General features: G+C 42.4%; 1 protein-coding gene across 1 annotated transcript in view; it reads left to right on the plus strand.

The window, feature by feature from the left end:
• The first annotated feature begins 831 nt into the window (after positions 1-831).
• FBXO32 (F-box protein 32) overlaps positions 832-23,799 on the plus strand; it is a 43,177-nt gene continuing 20,209 nt past the window's right edge. The window contains exons 1-4 of the mRNA XM_007520797.3: positions 832-1,505; positions 8,280-8,392; positions 9,222-9,271; positions 10,313-10,405. Of these exons, the coding sequence (XP_007520859.1) occupies positions 1,390-1,505; positions 8,280-8,392; positions 9,222-9,271; positions 10,313-10,405 (372 nt within the window). The 5' untranslated portion in view covers positions 832-1,389. The remainder of the gene's footprint in view (positions 1,506-8,279; positions 8,393-9,221; positions 9,272-10,312; positions 10,406-23,799) is intronic.

The raw sequence follows: 23,799 nt of genomic DNA on the forward strand, positions 1-23,799 counted from the left end.
TTCAGACTATACAAGAAACCAGTCATGTGACATGGGTAAGAGCTAGCATTAACCCTCTCCTAGTCTTCTGCCCTCTTTAGGGAAGCAGAGTAGCTCCCACACTGCCTGTTCCCTGCAGTTCTGAGATTTTCTTCCTAAACTGGGTCTGTGGATGAGAGGTTTTGTCGGGACATACACAATGGGCTCTTCACTCTTGGTGGCAGACTGGCACTCCCTCTCCCTTGTAGTTCCCTAAAACTAAAACTAAATGCCTTGTTCACGTTTCCCTCAGAGGGTTCAACAGTTCAGAAAGATACTCAACGGGGGTACGGGAGACTGGGGACGGGGGAGGGGGGCAGGGGTGGGCAAGTGGGTACAAAGTATCGTCAAAAAAGAAGCAAACGCTCAGTCCTAGAAAACCCTAAACCAATGCTTGGGACACTTGCTCCCTGGGGATGCAATGCAGGGCCAGGCTTGGGGTCTGAAACTTGAGGGTGCTCTGGATTGGGGGAGTCTGTCTAAGCTCCCTTGCTCACTCAGAAGGGAGAGAGGCGCGAACTCGACGACATTTGGGGGGACAGGATGGGGTGAGAAAGCACTATCACTGCAGTCCATCCCACCTTGCGGTGACTCCCCTCCGCCAAGACTCAGGTGCTGGCAGTGAGAGAAGCCAGGTGTACCCCCAATATTCTAATCCCGGTCATGCTGTGCCAGAGCCCCGCTGCCGGGGCTGTGCAGACTTGGGGCCTCATGTGACAGTTCCGGGGCGGAGGGGGGCCGACTCTGGGACAGCCGGGCGGAGGGCAGCGCGAAACGGTCAGCTGCGCCCCTGGCGCGGGGGCGCGGCGGGGCCGGGGGGGGGGGGGGCGAGGGCCCAGACCTGGCTGCGCCGCCTCGGCTTTCCACACGCGCTGTTGTGCAACAGCGGGAGGAGGAGGAGCGGCCCCCGGCGCCGCGAAAACAGGTCGAGCCTGTCAACAAAGCCACGTGGCCGCGGCCGGGGGCCGGGCTAAGAGCAAGCCGCTCTTCCGGCAACAGAGCCGCGGCCAGGGGCCCGGGATAAATACGGCCGCGGCCACCGCACCCAGGCATTGGCACCGGCTCTGCGAGTCCCGCGCCAGCCGACCGCCGACCGCCGACCGCCGACCGCTGCCCGCGCTGGGACTCACATCCCCTGAGCACCTGCCCCTTCACCGCGCAGTCGCCCTCTGCTGCGCCCCTGCTGCGACTCTCCAGCCGCCCCAGCTGTGCCCCTCGCCCACCCCGGCTGCGCCCCTCCAGCCACCCAGGCTGCGCCCCTCGCTCACCCCGGCCTCGACCCCGCACACCGAGCACCCTCCCAGGGGAGCGTCCCCGAGGCCGCCGGGCCTGTCCCGTGCGCCCCCTGCCCGCCCTGCTGGCCGCGGTGCCATGCCTTTCCTCGGGCAAGACTGGCGCTCCCCCGGGCAGAGCTGGGTGAAGACGGCCGACGGCTGGAAGCGCTTCCTGGATGAGAAGAGCGGCAACTTTGTGAGCGACCTCAGCAGGTGAGGGGACCTGCCACCAAGCTGCAACCCAACAGAGCAGACTCGGGCTGGGCTCAGGGGGCGACCGAGAGGGAGAACTGGGGTGTGGAGGGGCACCCAGGGTCCCGACTGCTGAGGATCGAGGGCCCTGGCCAAGGGCCGAGAGTGCGTTGCCCCCACAAGCACAGACTCAGGGACTCTGCTTTCTCTTATTGCACAAGATCAGCCAAGGGGGCAAAACTCCTGGCAGGATTCTGTACCCCTCTGAAGACCTGTTCAGACTTAACACAGCTTCAGGGTTCTTTGCCCTAAGGAAAACAAGGTCGAGCAGTTTGTGGGAGGGGGCAGGGTGCTCGCCTTACCCCACCCCCTCACCCCGCCCTAGTGCCTGCAGATTTCTCACTCCACCGCCAGAGTGAAGAGGGAGGGTGAGTAACGAGGAGGGGGCGGCCAGATGGTCGCCTGGAGGCCGACCTGCGCAATTGTGACTAAATTTAAAAAATAAAAATAATAAATATAAATAAATAGACTGCAGAGATACAGAGGGAAAGGGGAGTGTGGGGTTCAGCCCACATGCCTTCAGCTTCTAGGAAGATAAAGCATTTGCACCTGTTCCTTTAGTGATCCTTCCAGTCGGTCTTTTTGCTTTAGTGACTGCACTCTCTCAGCAAATGGTGTCTGAGGACAGCAGAAAACGTACCTGGTCCCAGGTCTCATCTGAGTAGCCAATCAGGTGGAAAATCCAAGGTCAGCTAGGCAAGTGTCCGACTTGATTAATAACACAGAAGTGTTCGAACTAGTAAGTCAAGTAGTCTGGGAACTGGAGAGATAGCTCATCTTGCTAGAACACAAGATTGGCATTCCTGAGGCGCCAACATCCCAGGTTCTGTTTCTAGCACCACCATAAGCCAGAGTTGAGCAGTATTCTGGTATCTCTCTCATTCCATATCTCTTTAAAAAAACAAGTATTTTCTTACAATTAAAAATAAAGGTGGTCTGGAATCAATCAGTTTTGGATCAGCTGACTTTCAGAGCACACTAATTGGTCTGAGCAAAGAGAAAAATGAAAGCAGTTGCAGAATGGATCTGCAATCCAGTCGCCATTGGCTACCTTGGAGCCAGAACTTTACTGGAGAATTAACTTTACTGGAGAATTCTGTAACAGGGCCTGTACCCACTTGCCAAGAACTATCATGTAAACTTGGTTCTTTGGACCACTTGACCTCCAGTGCCTCCCCATATGTCTGCTATTTGTAATGCATCAAACTCTCTTTGTTGTTTTTTTTTTTTCATTGAAAACCATAAATGAACAAATTATTTAATCTTGGAGATAATAGGAGATGCAAGATCACATTGACCTTAATATTAAAGAAAGATACTTTGAATCAGTCTCTATTGAATCTTGAAAGACTATAAAGAAATCCTATTTATAGAATATCAGATAATTTACATGCCAAAAATAAAGTTACTTACAAAAATAAAAAGAATAGAAAACTAAAGACGCTACTGTCACTAGGCTGTATCTTTCAGGTACTTGAGTTACCAATTTGCCTATCCTCCCTAGATGAGAAACTTCCTTCGTCCCTTTCTGTTCCTAAGGAATGATGACCTAATATCTGGGGACTTTACTTCTGTATAACAGTTTAGATTCTTTTTAGGAAGTTACAGTAATTTGCTGATCTGTGTCACAACTCACCCAAACATACTTGTAGAATGCATCTCAAAAGAAAGCAGGCAGTTGGGTTCAGCAGGAGAGGATTCAAAATGCAAAACTCTCTGGTTCATAGAAATATTCACACTATACATGCTTTGTGGCAGAGGCTGGTATCATTCTTTCTTAGAAGTAAATATCATAGTTAAATAGTGGCCTCTCTTTCCACAGTCTGAAAGGCCTGAAGGTGGTTTTGACTTATCACACACACAAGGTTAACCTAGCCGGTTCAGGTTCCTTCCAATTTCACAACTCAGCTTAGAGGTTCCACTCACAAATGGTGATCAGTGTAGTGACTGCCTGGGGGTTCTTGATGAGTCAGGGTTTAGGAATTATTTAGTAGCTCCTAGGAAAGCAGCTGGATATGTGTTTGCAGAGTGTTTTTCCCCAGCAATTGTAAACAATCCCTTCCCTACTTAGCATGAGAAGACTGACAACATCTTAAAAGCAATTGGCCTTTTGAGTCCTAGGTTCCTGGTCTCAAATTTCCCCCCACTGTTTGCAGCCCTGAGATGTTTCTCTGTGATATCAGGATTGGGCTGAGTGCCCACCTGCACAGATGAAGTCAAATGTCTATCCAGTTAGGAAAAAACTAAAAACATATGAAAAATGTGTGTGTGTGTGTGTGTGTGTGTGTGTGTGTGTGTGTGTGTGTGTGTGTCTGTGTGTGTCTGTGTCTGTGTGTCTGTGTGTGTGTCTGTGTGTCACAGGCCTACAGTGTGTGTGTGTCTGTGTGTGTGTCTGTGTGTCACAGGCCTACAGAGGCATGCTACACTAGTCTAATTTCAAGTACCATTGTATGAGCTGTCCAAGCAAGAGGAACAAGAGTCTGGGGTAAGGGCTGTAGGTGGCAAATTTCAGTCTGGGGGTGGGAGTAGGGAGATGGGGCACACAGTATGGACCACTGTTTGCCTGCAGGTCATATCTCTAAACTTTACTGCCCTTCCTCTCCATGGTCCCACCCCCTCGCTGTACCCCTCCAACACTGAATGTTACAAAGCTCTTAGAAGCTAAGGGCCCAGAACTCATAGCTCTGGTAGCATTTTTTAGATAAGCTGAAAGTGATATCCCTTCTCAAAAAAAAAAAAAAAAAAATGATAGAAAGAAAGAAATTGCCTGAGAAGAAGTGTTAAATTGGGTGGAGAAGATTAAAAATTCAAAGAAAAGGCTGTGCATAGAGCAAGGTGATTCAAGACTATTTCAAGGAAATAGTGGCCAAGAGACACCCTACACAGCACAATGCTAACTCTGGGCTCAACCCCACCCTACTCCTAGGATGACTGATCTCAACTGAGCCTGGGTAGCTCTTCTCCAGACCTACACTCTCAGAAAACTCAGATGTTGCTTTCTACCAAGAGTCTAACTAAGACTGAACTAGGAAGCAGGAAGTTTATCTCAGTGCACTAGCTGAGTAGTACATATGAAAATAAAAATAATAGTTGAGGTTTTTATGAATGCTTATTGTGTACAAGAGCAATTCTGGTTCTTGTCATCTGCATATGACAAGCAGGGTATAAGAGCAAATTAGCATAGAAATCTTGCCTTTTTACAGATACTTTGGGGCAGGCTATAGGCTATAGTTTTCTGAAATGGCTTGTAATTTCAGTTGAAACAAAAAAAAAAAAAGGAATTTTTCCACCTTCTCTTTCTGTTATCTCTGCAGGTAAAATGGTCTTATTTTGAAATATTTCCGCCTTTTCTGAAGTTGTCTTTCAGCATCTTGGGGTACCTGTGATGGTAGAGAAAGCCTAAAAGAGGGCTTTTTTCTTATTCTAGGCTTATGCTTATAAAATCAAGATCAGTAATGACTGACTGCAAACTAGAAAATCACTGGCTTATTGAATCTAATGAAGAAAAGTGACCTCTTTCAATGGTTTTACTTATTTAAGTAAATTTCAGGGTTCCTAAATGGTTGTGGCTTTTCCTGTTAAAAATTTCAGCTGTAATTTTCCATTGGCTTTGCATTTCTTTGTAATGAACATAATTGAACTCTCAAAATAGCTTCAAGCTGAATATATCATTGCTTTAAAACACACACACACAAGATATAAGCAGGCAACACAACTAAACCCATAGACCTCCCTTCCAGGACCTACCTCTGGATCCAAAACCTAATAACCACACCAAAAGTGCAGCAGTTTCTCTTTGGTTAAAACTTTTCAACATTCAGCAGCTGGAGAGTATGGTCAATTATGTCAAATTCTTCTTAATTAGCTTTGGAAATGAGTCACAGGGGCTTATTGCAGGTTATTGGAGTTTCTGTGAAGAAAGCAAGTGCTCAAATTCCTTTGAGGAATGTTTTCAATTAGAAAATAATAACATGAAATGTAAGTATTCAAAATCTCTGAAGAATGGTCACAATCTATGGTCCAGGCTTTCAAGAGTTTCTGCTGTGACTTAAATGCATGCTTGAGAATAAGACCGCGTCATCCTATGGTTCCCTGGCTATAGAATGCTGTTTGGGTTTAGGTTTGTGTTGCATGTGTGTGTTTTCTTAAAATCAGCCATGCCTTTACGTGGTCTTTTTTGCACACAGAGTTTAGTGTTGCTTTCTAAAGCAGTTCGCAGCTTTGGTACATCATGGATTGGTCCGCTAATTTCCCATCTTCTCTCTTCTTATCAACTTTGGTTGAAATTTCTTAACTTTAAGAACTCTGTTTTGTCTCTTTTCCTATTGACTTTGGAGCAAATAACTAATTAGCCAGTGTATTTGCACCCCAATAGACTTGGAAGTAGACAAAAACACTCACATGACATTCACCCTTAACTTGATCAAGAAAGTATCTTGGGCAAGAAGTTGGCTCACCCAGTAGAGGACACATATGTTCAAGGACCTGTTTTCAAGCCCCAGGTCACCACCACATGGGAATGCCTGTAAGGGGGAAGCTTCACTATCAGTGGTTTGGTTCTGCAGTGCCTCTCCTTTCTTTACCTCTCCTTCTCTATCTCTCATCCTGTCTAGTGGAATGAAAAGAAAAATGGCCTCTGGTAATGGTAGAGTTGAGTTGTGCAGACACTAAGCCCCAGCAAAAACTTTGCTGGCAAAAAAAAAAAAAATTCCTCTAAGAGAGGGTATTTCTGCGGTAATCTCTCTGAAACCTAAAAATAACCCATTTCCCAGAATGAAAAGGGAGAAGGCTAAAGATATTAGGAAACTCAATAAATGGAATTAAGCAAGGTTTTGCTAGAGAAGAATAACAAATGGTTGGTTATCCAGCAAGCTAGTTTATCCCTGTGAGTCCAGAAATGGTTGCTTGTTGATGGTGTCACCTGTAAGCATTTTAGCAAGCTAGTTATTGTACTAATTGAAGTGCTGCCTGTGAGATTATTGCAGCAGGAGGATAGAGGAGATCATTTCAGATCCTCCCTCTTGTCTTTGTATACAATGTCTGTGGAATGGAATGGGATAAGTGTGCTTCATTTTATTCATCAGAATTATGGCAGCAGTATATGTCAATCAGAGCATTTTGAATGCAGAAAAAATTAAAGAAGTCTAATATACTGATATCATAAGAAAGCCTCCCCTGACATTATAAATCTCACCACTACCTGGCATTATAAATATCCTCCTCCCCTCTCTATCTCCATATATAGATATAGATATATAGATAAAGATCTATAGATATAGATATATAGATATTCCCATGGAAGTTAAGAGAGATGGGGACCTGTCTTCCTATGTTTTCTCAGCTGCTTCACCTGTATCCCTTTTGTTGAAATTCTAAAGATATTTACTCTGAAGTTACATATTCCAACAGAATAGAACTCAGCCCGACTGAGTGTACTCAGATAATCCAAATAAAACCTTCACATCCTTCAGATCTGTCTGAGTCATGCAGTTCTGTTTTTTTCAGCCCTATAAGTTTATAGATTATAAATTCAGTTTGTTTCATTGAGGACCAGAAGTCTTCACAGTATGACCAAAAGTCTTCACAAAAAAATTCCATGAAGTTGGTGTACTGAACCAAAGTAAAAAACTCTGGGGTGAGTGGGAATGGGGGGTTCAGGTCCTGGGACATGATGGCAGAGAACCTTGTTGGGGTTGTATTGTTATGTGGAAAACTGGGAAATGTTATGCATGTACAAACTATTGTATTTACTGTCAACTGTAAAACATTAAGCCCCCATAAAGAAATTTTTAAAAATTTCATGAAACCTAAACAACCCTCACAGTGCACTAAACACATCTAGAAATGAAGTTTGTACTCAGATTTTTGGAAATATGATCATGTTTTAAAGACAAGATAGGATACTAGTAAAAGAAACTCAAGAACATGTTATATAGATGAATTGTATAGTGTGAGAGTTACAACTCCTTAAAGCTGTTTTCTAAAGCAGCTGGACTGGATGCTTTTGCAAAATGAAGGCATTGTATATTACAGTCAATCGACTAACCACCCCCTCCCTCCTCCTCCTCCTCCTCCTTCTCCTCCTCCTCCTCCTCCTCCTCCTTCTCCTCCTCCTCCTCCTCCTCCTTCTCCTCCTCCTCCTCCTCCTCCTCCTTCTCCAATTTTGCATGAATTAATAGGATAGTAGCATGCATTGCTCTTAATGAAAAGATAGCTCTCAGTGAAGAGCTAGCCGTGTGCCAGATACAATAGCAGGCACAGTTGAGGAATTCAAAAGAAGTAGAGGACCCATCTCTGCCTTCCACCAAGATGTAATAGCATCACACCCTAGAAGAGCCGACTCCTGTACATACTTCTTTCTGAGTGATGTGTGTGTGTGTGTGTGTGTGTGTGTGTGTGTGTGTGTGTGTGTGTGTGTGTTTAGAAAGAGAGATGAGAGAAAGGAAAGACATCATAATGCCATTTTGTCATCCATGGAAGTCCCCCCCCCCATCAGTACTGTTCATGGTGCCCCTATGTAGTGCCAGCGATCAGACCCAGGGCCTCACACATGGTAAGGCACTCGCTCTACCAGGCAAGCTATCCTCCAGTCTCTTTTGAGTGATTTTTATTGTTTTGTTTGAGGAGACTATATACCTGTGTTTCATAGTCCAATTAATTATTTCTAGGAAGAACTCATACTAAAGCATAGCTGTTATCGCTCACTGCCCCCCTCTTGTCTTCTGTTATTCCTAGTTACCGAAACAAGGAAGTATACAATAAGGAAAATATTTTCAACAGCCTGAACTATGATCTTGCAGCCAAGAAGAGAAAGAAAGACATACTGAACAGCAAAACCAAAACACAGTGTAAGCTGTTAGCATTGACTTTAAGAAACATGCTATTTGGAGATCATTATGATTTGTTCTGGGGGCAGGGGTGGAATCACACCTCACATGTTAGATACCTGCTTTCATGTTTACATGTCACTGAAATGGTTACTGGGATCTTTACATCCATGAAACTGGCTGTGCATTTTATGAACAAGATTAACGTGTTCTTACAGTCTTGTCTATAAGTAAATCATTTGCTTCTTGGGGTTTTATTCCCCTTTATTCACTTAATCTAGTGAATATCATTATTGTCCAGTGTTACAGTCATCAATTCCACTGTGTACTTTCACTCTGAACAATGTTTTGAGGTTTTAAAATAGATTTCCTTGTGTAAGTTTCCTTGTATAAATACCATTAACATTTTGAGATACTGTATACATGTATTAAGAAGATATACATAGAAGATATACATTTCTGTTAACAAGCAGGAATTACAGAAATTTGGTCTAACTCATCTGGGATACATGGCTTCATCATGATTTCTTTTCTATTTATACTTATTATTGCCTGTCTGAATTATAGATTTGACTTGGAAAAAAAAGCTTTTACTTGACTATTCAATTGTTTTTTTAATACAGAACTTCAGGGTACTAGATTTGACTCAATGATTAGGACTGCTTTTGATAAAGTAAATTAGAATGCCAGCATTTATACAATATGGAAATTAGGCACTGGCCTCTTCTAGATTGTCAGTATTTGTATTTTTTGTCAAAACTTTATTTTCTGTAATAAAATGAAAAAGACAAATTTTAAATGCTAGGCATGTGGCAGATTATAAAGCCATTTGTTTTGTTTGCTTATATAGATTTCCACCAAGAAAAATGGATTTATGTTCACAAAGGAAGTACTAAGGAGGTAGGCTGTCCATTTGTTGATTCTCAAAGCATGCTTAGCTTATGCCTTCCCAAGTAGATAGGGGTTAAATTGGCAACAGTATTACACTAAGCCATGGCTGTTTTCTTGGGTTTGGGTGGTAATTGTTTACAACCTCCTTCCAACCATCCATCATAGCTTTCAACTACAGAAAGAGAAAAGCAAATTAGTAGGTGAACTTCCACATGCATTATTTTAAATCCCTGGCATTGCCCTCAGGTCTGTGCCTTATTATTGGTCTAAGATCTCTTTAGATTTCACCCCAGTAGTTGATTAGCTGTAAGAGGGGACAAGACATACCAACTGTACTTGCATAGGACTTTATAAGACCATCTTATATAATTTTTTTCTCTCTACACAGGCATTTGCTCACATACCTAGTAAAATACAGGGCAGTGTGTTGGAATGATAGAATTTCTACTGCTATCAGGGACCTTGGAGAATTCTAGTTCCCTCTGTAATTTGAGGCCAGAAGTGTCAAGACCACCCAGATATTTGGAATAGAACTAGAACTATGGCTCTCTTCCCAGTTCGTTGTGTGTTCATAGGTAAAAGATCAAAACTCCTGTTGCTTCTCATGAAGCCATTAAAAACACTTCAAATGATCAAGATGAGAGGAGTCCGAGATGCAAGCAAGGTGGCAGGAAGAGTTGATGTAGGTGGGCCTAATTTCTTCCCCAGGAGTATATTAGTGTGGCTGGCCATCATCATCTCACATTTCAGATAGCCAGCACTCAACCTCTCCTGGTTACACAATCATGCCCATTCTGGTGCATGCATAGAACCAGGGCCCAAATGCAAAGTCATGAAGAGGGCTGTGTAATGCATGAATCACTAACTAGAGCAGCTGTCTGCTATCCTGCCCATCTCCATGGTTCGTGAGGGTTTCCAGACACAGGAAAGAAGCACACAGATAACCTAAAAAAGAGACTGAGTTTGTTGGGTTGAGTCCAGTTGGACTATTCTAGAGAATGACCTCTTCATATTAGGAGTAACCTTTGCACCTGCTGTTTTCATATTTAGCGCCACGGATATTGCACTTTGGGAGAAGCTTTCAACAGACTGGACTTCTCAACAGCCATTTTGGACTCCAGGAGATTTAACTATGTTGTTCGGGTGAGTCTCAGTAACCCACATTGCCACTGTCTTTTCTGGTTATCTCAGCAGTTTCCCCACAAAACTAATTTTTAGGACCCTAGAAATGTTGAGGGAAGTAGGAAAAAATTCCTCAACTTCCCTCTCCCCTGACATACTTAAGTTCTTAAGCAGGTTCTGAGGATGTCCCTGAGATTGCCCCAGGTAGAGATTGTTGTACTAGCTCTAGGAGCCACTTCCAGCCCAACCCCAGATGAATAGGAAGACTCAGCAGGCACAGCTAGCCCTGGCAGCAACATCTGCAAGACAGTTCAGCAGTAAACAAAACAGAGCACCTGGCTTGCTTTAAGAAACTTACTGCACCTCTGATGGTTCTCAGTATTCTCCTAGTTGGCCTGTGTTTGCTGACTCTCGGTGACCCTAAGGCATATTTGGTTTAGCACACAAAACTGGACAAGTACAGAGCATCTCAGTGTTTCCTTTCCTTGACTCCTTTCCACCCACCCCCAAGTGATAACGATGGTCAGGGTTTACCTACAGCTTAAAACTGTTTGGGTAATTCTATTTTCACCCGTATATTAGAACAAAATTCAATTTTGATGAGCTTCAGAAAGCTACTATAGATGAAGAGCAGAAAGCGAAGTAGGTTGGTGGTACCCCTGGTTGAGCGCAAGGACCCAGGTTCAAGCTGCCAGTCAGCCCCCACCTGCAGGGGGAAAGCTTCACAAGTGGTGAAGTAGGGCTGCAGGTGTCTCTCTGTCCCTCTCCCTCTCTGTCTCCCCCTTTCCTCTCAATTCCTGACTGGATCTATCCAATAAAATAATAATAATAATAATAATAATAATAATAAATTTAAAGAAAGCAAAGTAGTCTAGCCATGACTTTTTTTTTCTTTTTTAATATTTTTTTTCTTTATTGGGGAATTAATGTATCTAGCCATGACTTTTAACTCAGTAATTCTTTTTAACTGCTTTATTCTTGTGTGTTCCCTAAGTTTCCTTTGTGTTTTTTGTCAATGGTTCAACCTGAGAGTTAGCAGCTGTTTGGATTTTAGCCTCAGAAGTAGGGAGGGAATTTTCCCCCTGTACTGTTGTTTTGTTTTTTTTTTTCTTTTCTTGGGTTGTTGTGTTTCTTGGTGCCATGTCATTGAGTCATATGATTGCAAAACCTCAGCCAAAGCAATGACATTCAAGCCCCCTTGAGGCCTGAAGGGCTCACCTGTCATCTGGGCAGATGCAGGCCTGGCCAGCTCAACTGACCTGATTCAAACCCAAGCTGTCTCACAGGTTATAAAGTCTAGGCTGAACCCACAGCCACACAAACATATCTGCCCACTCTTAACTGAACCATATTTCAGTAGTGAAGTATACAGACTAAGAGATCTTCTTAACAAAATGTCCATGTCATTCAGAGTGATTCTACCACCTTATGGGAGATCACAAGGACCTAGCGCAGGCAGGTTGGAGCCAGGCCCAGAAAAATCTATGATTCTGTTGCTAAGAATATGAGTCATTTCTGTTTTTTTAGTGCTAGAGAAAGATACCCACAAGAAAGAAAGCAAAGACACAAGAATCATCTTTGCAAAAATCATGTACTTATGAGCATTAGCATCTTTGAGCTTTTTAAAGACCCTATGCAGGGGGCCTGGCAGTGGCACACCCAATTAAATACACATAGTAGAAGCACAAGGACCCATGCAAGGATCCTGATTCCAGCCCCCGCCCCCCACTTGCAGGGGGGTAGCTTCACAAGCAGTAAAGCAGATCTGCAGGTGTCTCTTTCTTATCCTCTATATATCCCCCTTGTCTCTCAATTTCTCTCTGCCCTGTCCAATAAAATGGAGAGGGGAAAAAAAAGGGGAAAATGACTGCCAGCAGCAGTGGATTCCTAGGGCTAGCATCCAGCACCCAGTGATAACCCTGTAAGCAAAAAAAAAAAAAAAAAAACCTATGCAGTGTAGATACTTTTTTTCTTTTTCTATTTATGCAATGCTCAGGTAAGATGACTTATCTAAAGTGCTTAAGCTACATAAGCAACAAACTTTGGATCTGAAATCTGGGAAGTCTTAAAAGTCAAGGGTTGAAAATATAGTGGCCTGCAGCCAGATGCCAGCCTCAGGTTCAATCTGTTTCAACTTCTCTTTAAGATCCAGCTTCCCCTTTATAAGAGTAACCTAAAAGGCTGTAAAGGTAGTTCAGTGGGTAGGGTACAGGACTTAAATGCATGGAACCCCCAAGTTCAATCCCTAGCAATGAATATGCCAGAATAGTTTCTGGTACCTCTTGATCTGTCTCACTAATAAGCCACTAAATAAGTAAGTCCTGTTTAAAAGAAACTGAATGAGAAGGAATTAGGATAACTCCAACTTCACAGAGTAATTGTGAAACTCAGTGATATATGTGGAAATATTTTGAAGGTCAGAGCCTGTTCTATGGGACCAGGCATTGATGTATGTACCTGGTTAAGTACACACACTGTGGTGCTCAGGGTCCTAGGTTCAAATCTCTGATCCTACCTGCAGGAGCAAAGCTGCAATGAGTGGTGAAGTAGAGCTGCAGGTATCTCTCTGTCTCTCTGTCTATCTAGCTATCTCTAGCTCTTCCTCTCCTCTCAATTTCTATCTAATAATAAATAAATTAATAAATTTTTAATAAAAGAACATGTTCTACAAAGTGAGCTACTAATACTTATTATCTATTTACTGACCAAAATTGTTTGTTTTTTTTACCTTAAATGCCTTTTAAAATATTTGTTTATTTATTCCCTTTTGTTGCCCTTGTTTTTTTATTGTTGTAGTTATTATTGTTGTTGTTACTGATATCATCGTTGTTGGACAGGACAGAGAGAAATGGAGAGAGATGGGGAAGACAGAAAGGGGGAGAAAAAGATAGACACCTGAAGACCTGCTTCACTGCCTGTGCTCAAACCAGGATCCTTGTGCCAGTCCTTGTGCTTTGTGCCACCTGCACTTAACCCGCTGCCCTACTCTCGCCTTTTTTGATTTAGTTGATAAAAATACCTACTTTAAAAATTAGCAAAGGGGGAAGTTTCATGAATAGTTAAGCAGCTCTGCAAGTGTCTCTCTTTCATCTCACTCTGAATTTCTATCTATTCTACCTAATAAAAATGAAAGAAAGAAAAATGGCCACCAGAAATAGTGGGCCAAGCCCCAGTGATAACCCTGGTGGCAACTAAATAATAATAATAATAATAGGAATCTTGAACTTGTGTCTAATAGCATCTAACTGTAATATATCGGGGTACTTTCCCTTCAATAATTTTTATAGCCTGTTAAGGGAACCAGTCTGCATGGCTGAGGCTACAAGTTCAGACCCTGGCACCCTTTTGCCAGAGCTAAGCAGTGATTTGTGTTTTCTGTCTCCCTCTTTTTATCTCTCTCTCTCTCTAATAAATAAATTTTTAAAATACAATCTTTAAATTAGAGAAAATCCTGAATGCTCTCAAATATTTTACATACAGCAGTGGTGGAAAAATATTGCTATTTTGAAAAGAGTATTTCCCCCTTTCACTTTTAGAGTGCCCTGTAATTTGAGAAATAACATGTTATTTTTATAAAGAGCTTGAAACATTTTAATGATAGACACCATGTTTTGAGGTTTTTCTTCTAAGTAACTCAATACACTTCTCATATGTCCTCCTTATCCTTAAACCAACTTTGCAGGGTAACTTGTGCCAGTACATTATCCTCATCTTATTACTTTGACCGAATGGCTTTTAATGCTACAACTTCTAGTTGCAGTAACAAACTGACACAACTCTGAAAAATCAAAACAAAATTTTTAAGTCTTTTTAAAGTCAAGGTACTTAAAAAAAAAAAAAAGTATGGGAGTCGGGTGGTAGCACAGCAGGTTAAGGGCACATGGTGCAAAGCACAAGAACCGGCATTAAAGAACCCAGTTCGAACCCCCAGCTCTCCACCTGCAGGGGAGTCGCTTCACAAGTGGTGAAGCAGGTCTGCAGGTTTCTATCTTTCTCTCCCCTCTCCCTGTCTTCCCCTTCTCTCTCCATTTCTCTGTCCTATCCAACAAAAACAACAACAATAATAACTACAATAATAAAACAAGGGCAACAAATGGGAATAAATAAATAAATACATACAGACATAAAATCTTTTTTAAAAAATGTCTTCATATTGATCATAATCTCCAGAAAAAAAAAAAAAGACAAAGCATGCAAAGGAGGTAAAGAAGACAGAGATAGTCAGAAATGAAGCCTACAAATGTTATAATTTTTTTAGTCATCTGGGGCTTCACCACTTTTTTTCAGATAGAAAGAGCAAGACAGGGAGTCGGGCGGTAGCGCAGTGGGTTAAGCGCAGGTGGCGCTAAGCACAAGGACCAGCGGAAGGATCCCAGTTTGAGCCCCCTGGCTCCCCACCTGCAGGAGAGTCACTTCACAGGTGGTGAAGCAGGTCTGCAGGTGTCTGTCTTTCTCTCCCCCTCTCTGTCTTCCCCTCCTCTCTCCATTTCTCTCTTTCCTATCCAACAACAATGACATCAATAATAACTACAACAACAAGGGCAACAAAATAAATAAATAAATAAATAAAACAAAAACCTTTAAAAAAAAAAAGAAAGTGCAAGACAGAGAGAGAAGGAAAGACAGCATAGATAGCACTGAAGCATCCTTCAGTGTGAGTCGCATATGATACAACTATACATTATCCAAGTGAGCTACTTTGCTGGCCACGTTTTATGCATGAATATCTTCTGGGGTATTTTAAATCAAAACGTGTAAATACAGTGCAGTGGTGCACCCAGTTAAGCACACATATTACCATGCACAAGGACCCAGGTTTGAGTCCCATCCACCCCCAGCTTTCCATCTGCAGGGGAGAAACTTCATGATCAGTGAAGCAGGTCTGCAGGTGTCCATCTTTCTCTGTCCCTCTCTATCTCCTCTCCCATCTAAATTTCTGTCATGGGGCCATGTGGTGGCGCACCTGGTTGAGTGCACATGTTTCAATGCACAAGGACCCAGGTTCGAGCCCCTGGCCCCCACCTGCAGGAGGAAAGCTTTACAAGTAGTGAAGCAGTGCTTCAGGTGGTTCTCTGTCACTTTCCCTCAGTATTTCCCCTTCCCTCTTGATTTCTGGCTGTCTCTATCCAATAAATAAATAAATAAAGATAATAATTTAAAAATAAATAAATAAATTTCTGTCATATCAAAAAAAAAAAAAAAGAGCAGTGGATTTGCAGTGCCAGCACTGGGCCCCAGTGATAACCCTAGTGGCAACTAAAAAATAAATAAATAAAAAATAAAAGTTTAAATCCAGATTGGAGGGGATTTTTCCATATAACATTTGTACCTTATTTTAACATTTACCATCTACCACACACACTACAGCATAGCCCCTGGAACCTTATTTTAATTGGCTTCAGACTGCGTACATTGCCTTCATTGCTGTGTGTTTGATTTATAACTCCTTCGGTGGCACTTAAAGATAAATTTAATCTTTAGAAGCAGCAACTTACCAGTTTATAAAAGTTCCCTTCTACCATGTCTCATGACCAGCACACTTTGGAAATTCCCCTGGGGAACTAGAGAGGAGTCTGGAGACTGGGCAGGTGGCAGGGCTGGACCTTGGTAAACAGAGGACCAGTGCTGACTAACTCAGCATGGCACAAAGAGGTCAGTGGGGAAACTGGGTCTCTAATAAACCACACACCAACTCGCCACTCTCTGAAGTAAGCAGCTGTGACCCAATGGTTCTCAGCCCTGGCTGCACATTTCAGTCACCTGTAATGAGTGCTATCCTTCCAGCATCTGATGTAATTGGTTAAAGGTGATGCTCAGAAGTTCTACTAAACATATCTGCCAACAAAAGGCCAACCAGAAACTATTTAAGATCCCAACTTGCAAACCAGTCCAAAAACTATTTGGGATCCAAAATGTTATATTTTTTTTCTTTGCATACTCAGTTTTTGGCTAATTATTTTTTAAAATTATTTATTTATTTCTACCAGAACACTGCTCAGCTCTGGCTTATGGTGATGTGGGGCGTTGAACCCCTGGGACTTTGAAGCCTCAGACATGAGAGTCCTTTTGCATAACCATCAGGCTATCTACCCTCACCCTCTACTCTCAATTTTTAAACAAGATATCCAGAGACCTTAAAGTCTCGGTCTGACTTGTGAGGATGTACAGGGTGTACAGTGTATTAGGATTCAGTTACGGAAAGAGGAAAACCTCCCCCACATTCTGACTGAAATCTCAAAGCTCTTTAAAAGCTTTGGTACCTTTTGAGAATCACTTTTCTCTGTAAGTATACATCTTTGCATGCATCTAGGATGGTCAATAATAGATCAAGATAATAAAGATAATAGAGATCATGACAAATCTAAGGCATTCATTCCTATACTGACACACTTTTATAAAAATACAAAGAGACTGTGGAAGGATAAGGTAAAGCATATGAAAATGGCATGTATGAAAACATGAAAAAAAGAAAAAGAAAATGCTATGTAACTTTCCAAACTTCACTGTGACTGACTTTTCAGGAAGAAAGAAAAAAATATGAGATTTCCAAACGGCTTAAAATGGTTATAAAATCTTGAAATTCTTATTTTCTCTTTGGTTGAGACTCAGTACCAGCAAGATGCCAACATTACTCAAATAACTAACCCTGTTCCCTAATGAATCACTTGAGAAGACTGCATTATTGGGATAAGATGAAATTAATTCTGCAGTACATATAAAAAATATGGCATAAGTGGGCATGGAACCAACAGTTCATAAGAATCTTTTCTCTGAGTGCTGTGCTAAATAAAACTGAAAGATGAATTCATACTTGTGTTACTCCAAATCCTGTATTATTTCTACCAGGCTCTGCTGCTTGTGATAAAGGTAGATAAATTAACTTTGACCCTGCCTTGGAAATCTGCTAAACAGTCAATAAGCTCCTAGCCCTTACTTTGTTCTCTTTGAATGAACCACAAGCTAAGAATAATTATACATTGTCTAATGGATAGAGGAAAAAAAGAAGTAATTTTTTATATTTTTATTATTATCTTTACTTATTAGAGAGAGCCAGAAATCAAGAGGGAAGGGGGAGACAGAGAGGAAGAGAGACAGCCCTGCTTTACCACTTGCAAAACTTTTCCCCTGCAGGTGGGGACTAGGGGCTCAAACCAGGGTCCTTGTGCATTATAACATGTGCACTCAACCAGGTACACCACCATTGGGCCCCAAAATTTTTGTAATATGTTGTGATGCATGAAAGTTATGTGAAACTTGACTTCTAAGTATCTTACGTGAAAAATTCTACTGGAGTACAACATGCTCATTCATTAGATGTTGTCTATGATTGATACCATACTTAGCAGCAGAGTTGAGTAAAGAACTGAATTACAATAACCTTATGACCTAAAGCATTTAGTATCTGATCCTCTGCAGGGGAAAAAAAAAAAATCATTGGTAGTCCCTGCTCTGCCATTTAATTAGTATTGATGATGGTGGCCTTATAATGTAATTTGAGATCTCGTAGTGTGATGCTTCCGTTTCTGTTTCTTTTCCTTAAGATTGTTTTGGTGATTCTAGGTGTTTTCTGGTCCCAGATAAATGATTGTAATTTTTGTTCTGTTCTCTTAAAGAAGCTTAGTGGAACTTTGATGGATATCGCATTAAATTTATATATGGCTCTGGGGAGAATATTCGTTCTTATGATATTAATTCTTCCCATCCATGAGCATGGGATGTCTTTCTATTTCTTGGTATCATTTTCTATTTCCTTGAATAGTGACTCATAGTTTTCAATATACAAGTTTTCACTTCTTTGGTCAGGTTTATTCCTAGGTATTTTACTGATTTTGCTGCAACAGTGAATGGGAGTGATTTCTGGATATCCTCTTCTAAGGATTTAGTGTTTGCTCTGGCATCTAATTAGTGACTTACAAAATATTCACTGACATATCCCCAGAGTGATAAAGAATAGGAAAGACTCCAGTGGAGGCGATAGGATATGGAACTGTGGTGGTGGGAGCTGTGTGGAATTAAACCCCTGTTATCTTACAATCTTGAAAATAATTATTTTTTTAAATTTAAGATAAAAAACATGTTATGACATTTTATTGGTATGAATAATGTTTTCATAAACTGATTAACTACTTTTAATAAAAAAAAAGAAATATTCATTAAAGGAAGTTATCTTCCATGCCTCAGGACAGAAGGAGACAATATTTGAAAAGTACTGAGACATGGTAGAATCAGATGAGCAATAAAGTGACAGAAGATGGGATCTGTGGACAAGGGATATGAAAAAAAAAAACAGAGGGAGTCAGGAGGTAGCGCAGCAGGTTAAACGCACATAGCGCAAAGCCCAAGCACCAGCATAAGGATCCCGGTTCAAGCCCCTGGCTACCCTGGCTAGCCCCTGGGGAATCACTTCACAGGCGGTGAAGCAGGTCAGCAGGTGTCTATCTTCATCTCCCTCCCCCCGTCTTCCCCTCCTCTCTCCATTTCTCTCTGTCCTATCCAACAACAGTGGCATCAGTAACAACAACAATAACTACAACAACAATAAAAACCAACAAGCGCAACAAAAGGAAAAATAAATAAATATAAAAAAAGAAAAATGTTAAATAAAAAGAAAGGAAGGAAGGAAGGAAGGAAGGGAGGGAGGGAGGGAGGGAGGAAGGAAGGAACCAGAACAAAGCCACTTAAACTGGTCTGGAGTTGAGGGTGGAACTCAGGAAGACATGATGAGGCCTGACAAGTCATAAGTATGTTCAGAGACAGTGAGCAGAACATTCTGTCTTAACAAAAGGAACACAGTGGGTGCTTTAAAATAGAGACTTGGCAGCCAGGAGATGGCCCAGTGGTCGAGCACCTGCTTCAGTTAGGGGAGGCTCAGGGTTCAATTCCCAGCACCACAGAGAAGCAACAACATGAACTCCACCAGTGGTAAAGCAGTGTTTTGTGTGCTCTCTCTCTTTCTGTCTCTTTCTGCCTCTCACTATCTCTCTCCTTTTAGAAATAGAAAAAGTAGGGTGGGGTGGTGCCTGAGTGTAATGTGCATGTATAAGACCCTGGATTTCATCTGCACTGCTTCATAAGAAATAGAGCATCAGATGAGGTCTGCTAGTTGCATTTAATCTTGGACAAGCTTCATTTGCCAGGCTATAAAACAGTGATTCTTCTCCAAGTCATGACAAGGAATGAGATAAGCAGTTTACAATATGTTCTGTACATATGAATATTCATATATGAAATGCCACATTCAGAAACATTGGTGATGATGAATCATTTAAATCTAACTAGAAAAGACTGCTTGATGTGATTTTAGCAGTGGTCAGGAAGAGACTAAAAATCAACTGAGGAGCAGAGCCCCTTGACAAACACAGTGCTTTAGAAAGTTGCCTCTTCTTGATGGCTCCCCAAATTTGGAAGGACTTCTGACATTCCCAGATGCCATCAACAGTCAAATAAACAAGTCTTATCTTGTCATTTACAAATTACACGCCTTGCATTGGCTTCCTTGATGAGAATAATCAAATGTAAAGTAGGCAGACATTGTGAACCCATTTTAGAGAGAAGGAAGCGGTGACCAGGAAGCTATATGATTTGTACAAGGTCCCTGGCCAAAAGGGATAGAGGGTAAAGGCAGGACCTAAACCTGTTCTTTCTCCCCACTGCTACATTCTTTGAATAGCACATTGGAGCCTGTCTTCTTTTATTATTACAGAAATATTGTAGACACGCACACTTGAGCACCCAAGGAGGACTTTAAGGCCAGAATGCCCTTTGATCTGGCTACTCCCAGCTCCTCCCAGCTCTCTTTATGGGATAAGTATGTGGCCAGCATGCTAACTGTCAGTGCTATCATCAGACCAGGAAGGTTCTGAAAAACCTGGAGTACCAGTTTCCTGACTGGAATGAACTGACTCATACATACTAGTCCTAGGTCAGGAAGGACAAACAAAAGCTTGCTGCTTCATTCTCTGTCCCTCTGCAACAGAAAAGAACATCATGACCTAAACCAACCATAGTTTTTTCTTCTTCTGCCTTACCACCCCATGTCCATTTGAGTGTTCCCAGCAAGTTGCTACATTCCTACCACCCCCAAAAAGTCTATTCCAAAAACATGCTTTAGTTTAAGTTGACTGGTGGTTTGGCAAACAAAAAGTTGAAATATGGCCCAGTGACTCAAATTTAAATCCAGGGCCTTAAATTAAGGGTGTGTTGTTGCCAAGCCCCTGGTGGCCTGTGATCTGTTTGAACAGTCAGGCCCCTTCACCAGGTCCCTCTGTTGCAGTGACCTTGGGTGAATTTGGTACTGCACACACTTGGCCACCTTCCCTCAGTGGGAGGGAGGCAGCCTTGACCACCTGGGCCATAAAACTAGTGCTGGTTTTATGTGTGTTTGTTTCCTTTGGGACCAAGTAACTGGGATGGAGGGAGGGAGGCCAGCAATTCTTGCAGCAGCAGCAGCAGCAACAGCAGAAGCAGAAGCAGGCAAAAGAGTAGAACCAGAAGGCCATCTGAATAAGACCTGAAGAAATGACTATGAACTCAAATTCCACTGCTAGCCATCAGCAGGACTCAGGACCAGTCGGTGACAGTCAGTACAGCTGCCTAGGCTGCTAGTGATTTCACGGGGGCTGGGCGGTGGGGGTGGCAGAGTCTGCATCTCTTCAGATCTGGGACAATTTTGGTCAAAATAAGTATTCAAGCCAGCAGATCCTGCCTGCAATGTCTAGGTGCCCACAAAAAAGGGAGAACATTCCCAAATGTGAAGGTATGACATCAAAAGTGGGAGATCACATGGGGGACTGTCTACAGAAACTCAAGTATAAGCATTTGTGGATCAGAATCCTGAGATACCTTGTTTCCACTATAAAAGCTCTCCAATGGCAAGGACTTGACAGCATCTACCTTGTGACATCAGAATTGCTTCAGGTGAATACTTTTAGTTTTTTGTTTGTTTTGTCCTCAGCAGAGCTTCACTTCTTCAGATAGAAACAGGGGCAGAGACAGAGAGAATGACCCCGTAGCTCCAAAATTCCCCCAGTGCAGAGGGGCAGGGGTGGTTGACCAGCTTGAATGTGGTCATAGTCATAGCAATGCAGGTACCTTCCCAGGTAAGCTTTCTTACCAACACTTCCAGTGACTACTTCCAAGTCCCTAAACAGGTTTTTCTGTATTTTCTTTAAACCATATAGCTAGTGTTGCCTTAACTACTTGAGGATCATAGAAAAACCTGCCTTATGCTAAATAGGAGATCTGGGATCCTTCAGGGAACAAGGTTTAACTATTAAAGGTGACAAAGTGAGTTTAGTCCTCTCTAAAAATGGAAGAAGAAACACTGGGAAAAACTTCTTGGAGGGGCTAGAACCTGAGATTCCCTTCCTAGAAGAACTGCCAGGGTTTGGCTTGGTGGAGAGACAAATGGAAGGTTTTGTAGGAGAGATGGGAAGGGAAAGAAGGCGGGGGGAGTGAAAGTGGACAAATGTCTCAGGGTGATATGTCATCCAACCTCACAGACTCATAAGGAATACTGTTGTAAATGGAAAGGCCAATTTAAACAGGATCATTGAGTTAAACAGCTGCTTAGACTGAAACAGCAGGGTATAGGGCACCACTGCAAGTTCAGAAGAGCTGGGATGGATGGAAGACAGAGGCAAACTGCTTTCATCTGAGAATATAACTAATCTGTGTAAACTTGGTGCTCCTTCTTAGGATCTTAATGCCCTCAGTCAGAGAGATGTCTCAGTTGCGAATAATATTTAGCCAGTCTTAACATGCCTGAAGGTTATTAATGCCTTCAAAATGTTCCCTCTTCCAAACTGTCAGTGTTCAGGCTCAAAGTCAGGACAAAACTTTCCAGGTTTTCAATCTGTCTTATCCATTGAGTAAATAAGGACCTTGGACATACATAGCACTTGCCCTCCAGATCTCATCAGGTGCCTGCCTTCCTGGAGAGTTTTCAGTATGTTTAAATTATAATTTTCTCCTGGAGCCACTAGCCTAGGACCAGACCCTGTATAAATACCAGCCTAACAGTAGACCATCTACCACTGGCATTAGTTATGTCATTTGACTGCATAAGCTACCTCATCTAAAGCAGGAGGGAATCTGGGTAAACTGTTTCCTAGGCCCCTTTCATCTATAACACTGATTCTTTAAAAAGTTAGAAATAAAAAAAGAGGACCAACAAAATATCTCAGTTGGATAGTGCGCTGTTTTGCTATGTTTACAACCCAGGAAGCTTTAGTGCTATGGGGTCTCTCTCTCTCTCATCTCTGTTTAAAAATAAAAAAGACTTGTTGGACATTGGTGTACAGATATAAACAGAACAATCCCTGCTATCTTGGAAGTTTTAGTTAGACACAGCAAGAAAGTAGACAAGATAGATAGATGGATAGGTAGATAGATATAGATACAGATATAGATAGATAAATATATACATATATATGAAATGATGCAGAACTAGAGGCTGGCCAGTGGCGCACCTGGTTAAGCACACACATTACAGTATGCAAGGACCCAGGTTCAAGCCCCTGGTCCCCACCTGCAGGGGGAGAGCTTCATGAGTGGTGAAGCAGGGCTGCAGGTGGACCCTGAGTGCTGGGGTGGAGCATGCAAAGGAGTAACAAAGGGGCCAGGTGGTGGTGCTCAGGGTTAAGCACACAAAGTACCAAGTGCAAGGATCCCCACCTACAGGATGGTCACTTCATAGGTAGTGAAGCAGGTCTGCAGGTGTCTTTCACTCTCCTCTGTCTTCTCCTCTCCTCTCAATTTCTCTGTCCTTTCCAAACAAAACCAAAACAAAGGAGTAGCAAAAACGAAGACTGAAAGGCTAAAGAATACGCTGAACCTGTTCAGGGATCAAAATCAGCTGTGTAGCTACAATAGCAGGAATTGGAGGAGTGCGGTACAAAACAAGTTTAAAAAAAAAAAAGTGGGATAGACAGCTGTGCAAAGAGACTATAGGGCCTGAGAGTCTCAAAGTCCTAGGTTCAGTCCCTTTCACCACCAGAAGCTCTATAGGAAGGAAGGAAGGAAGGAAGGAAGGAAGGAAGGAAGGAAGGAAGGAAGGAAGGAAGGAAGGAAGGGGAGGAAAGGGAGGAAGGAAGGAAGGGGAGGGAAGGGAGGAAAGGGAGGAAAGGGAGGGGAGGGAAGGGAAGGAAAGAAAGAAGGAAGGAAAACAAAACCAAATCAAGGAGGACCAAGGTAGAGCGGATTATTTTCTTTTCTTTTTTCTTCAAGCAAAAGGAAATCATTTGAGGGTTTCATGCAGGGAAATTATTTGAGCTGATAAATTCTGAAAAGCATAAATGTTACACAGTGAACTGAACAGAGAGAAAGTCTGCTTTTAGCTTCAGTTCAAGTGAGATAAGAATGAAATCTTCTGCCATTCATCTGCCACACATGTCACAAACTATGGTTGATTACCA

The sequence above is a fragment of the Erinaceus europaeus genome, chromosome 1, assembly GCF_950295315.1.
Source record: "Erinaceus europaeus chromosome 1, mEriEur2.1, whole genome shotgun sequence".
Lineage (NCBI taxonomy): Eukaryota > Metazoa > Chordata > Mammalia > Eulipotyphla > Erinaceidae > Erinaceus > Erinaceus europaeus.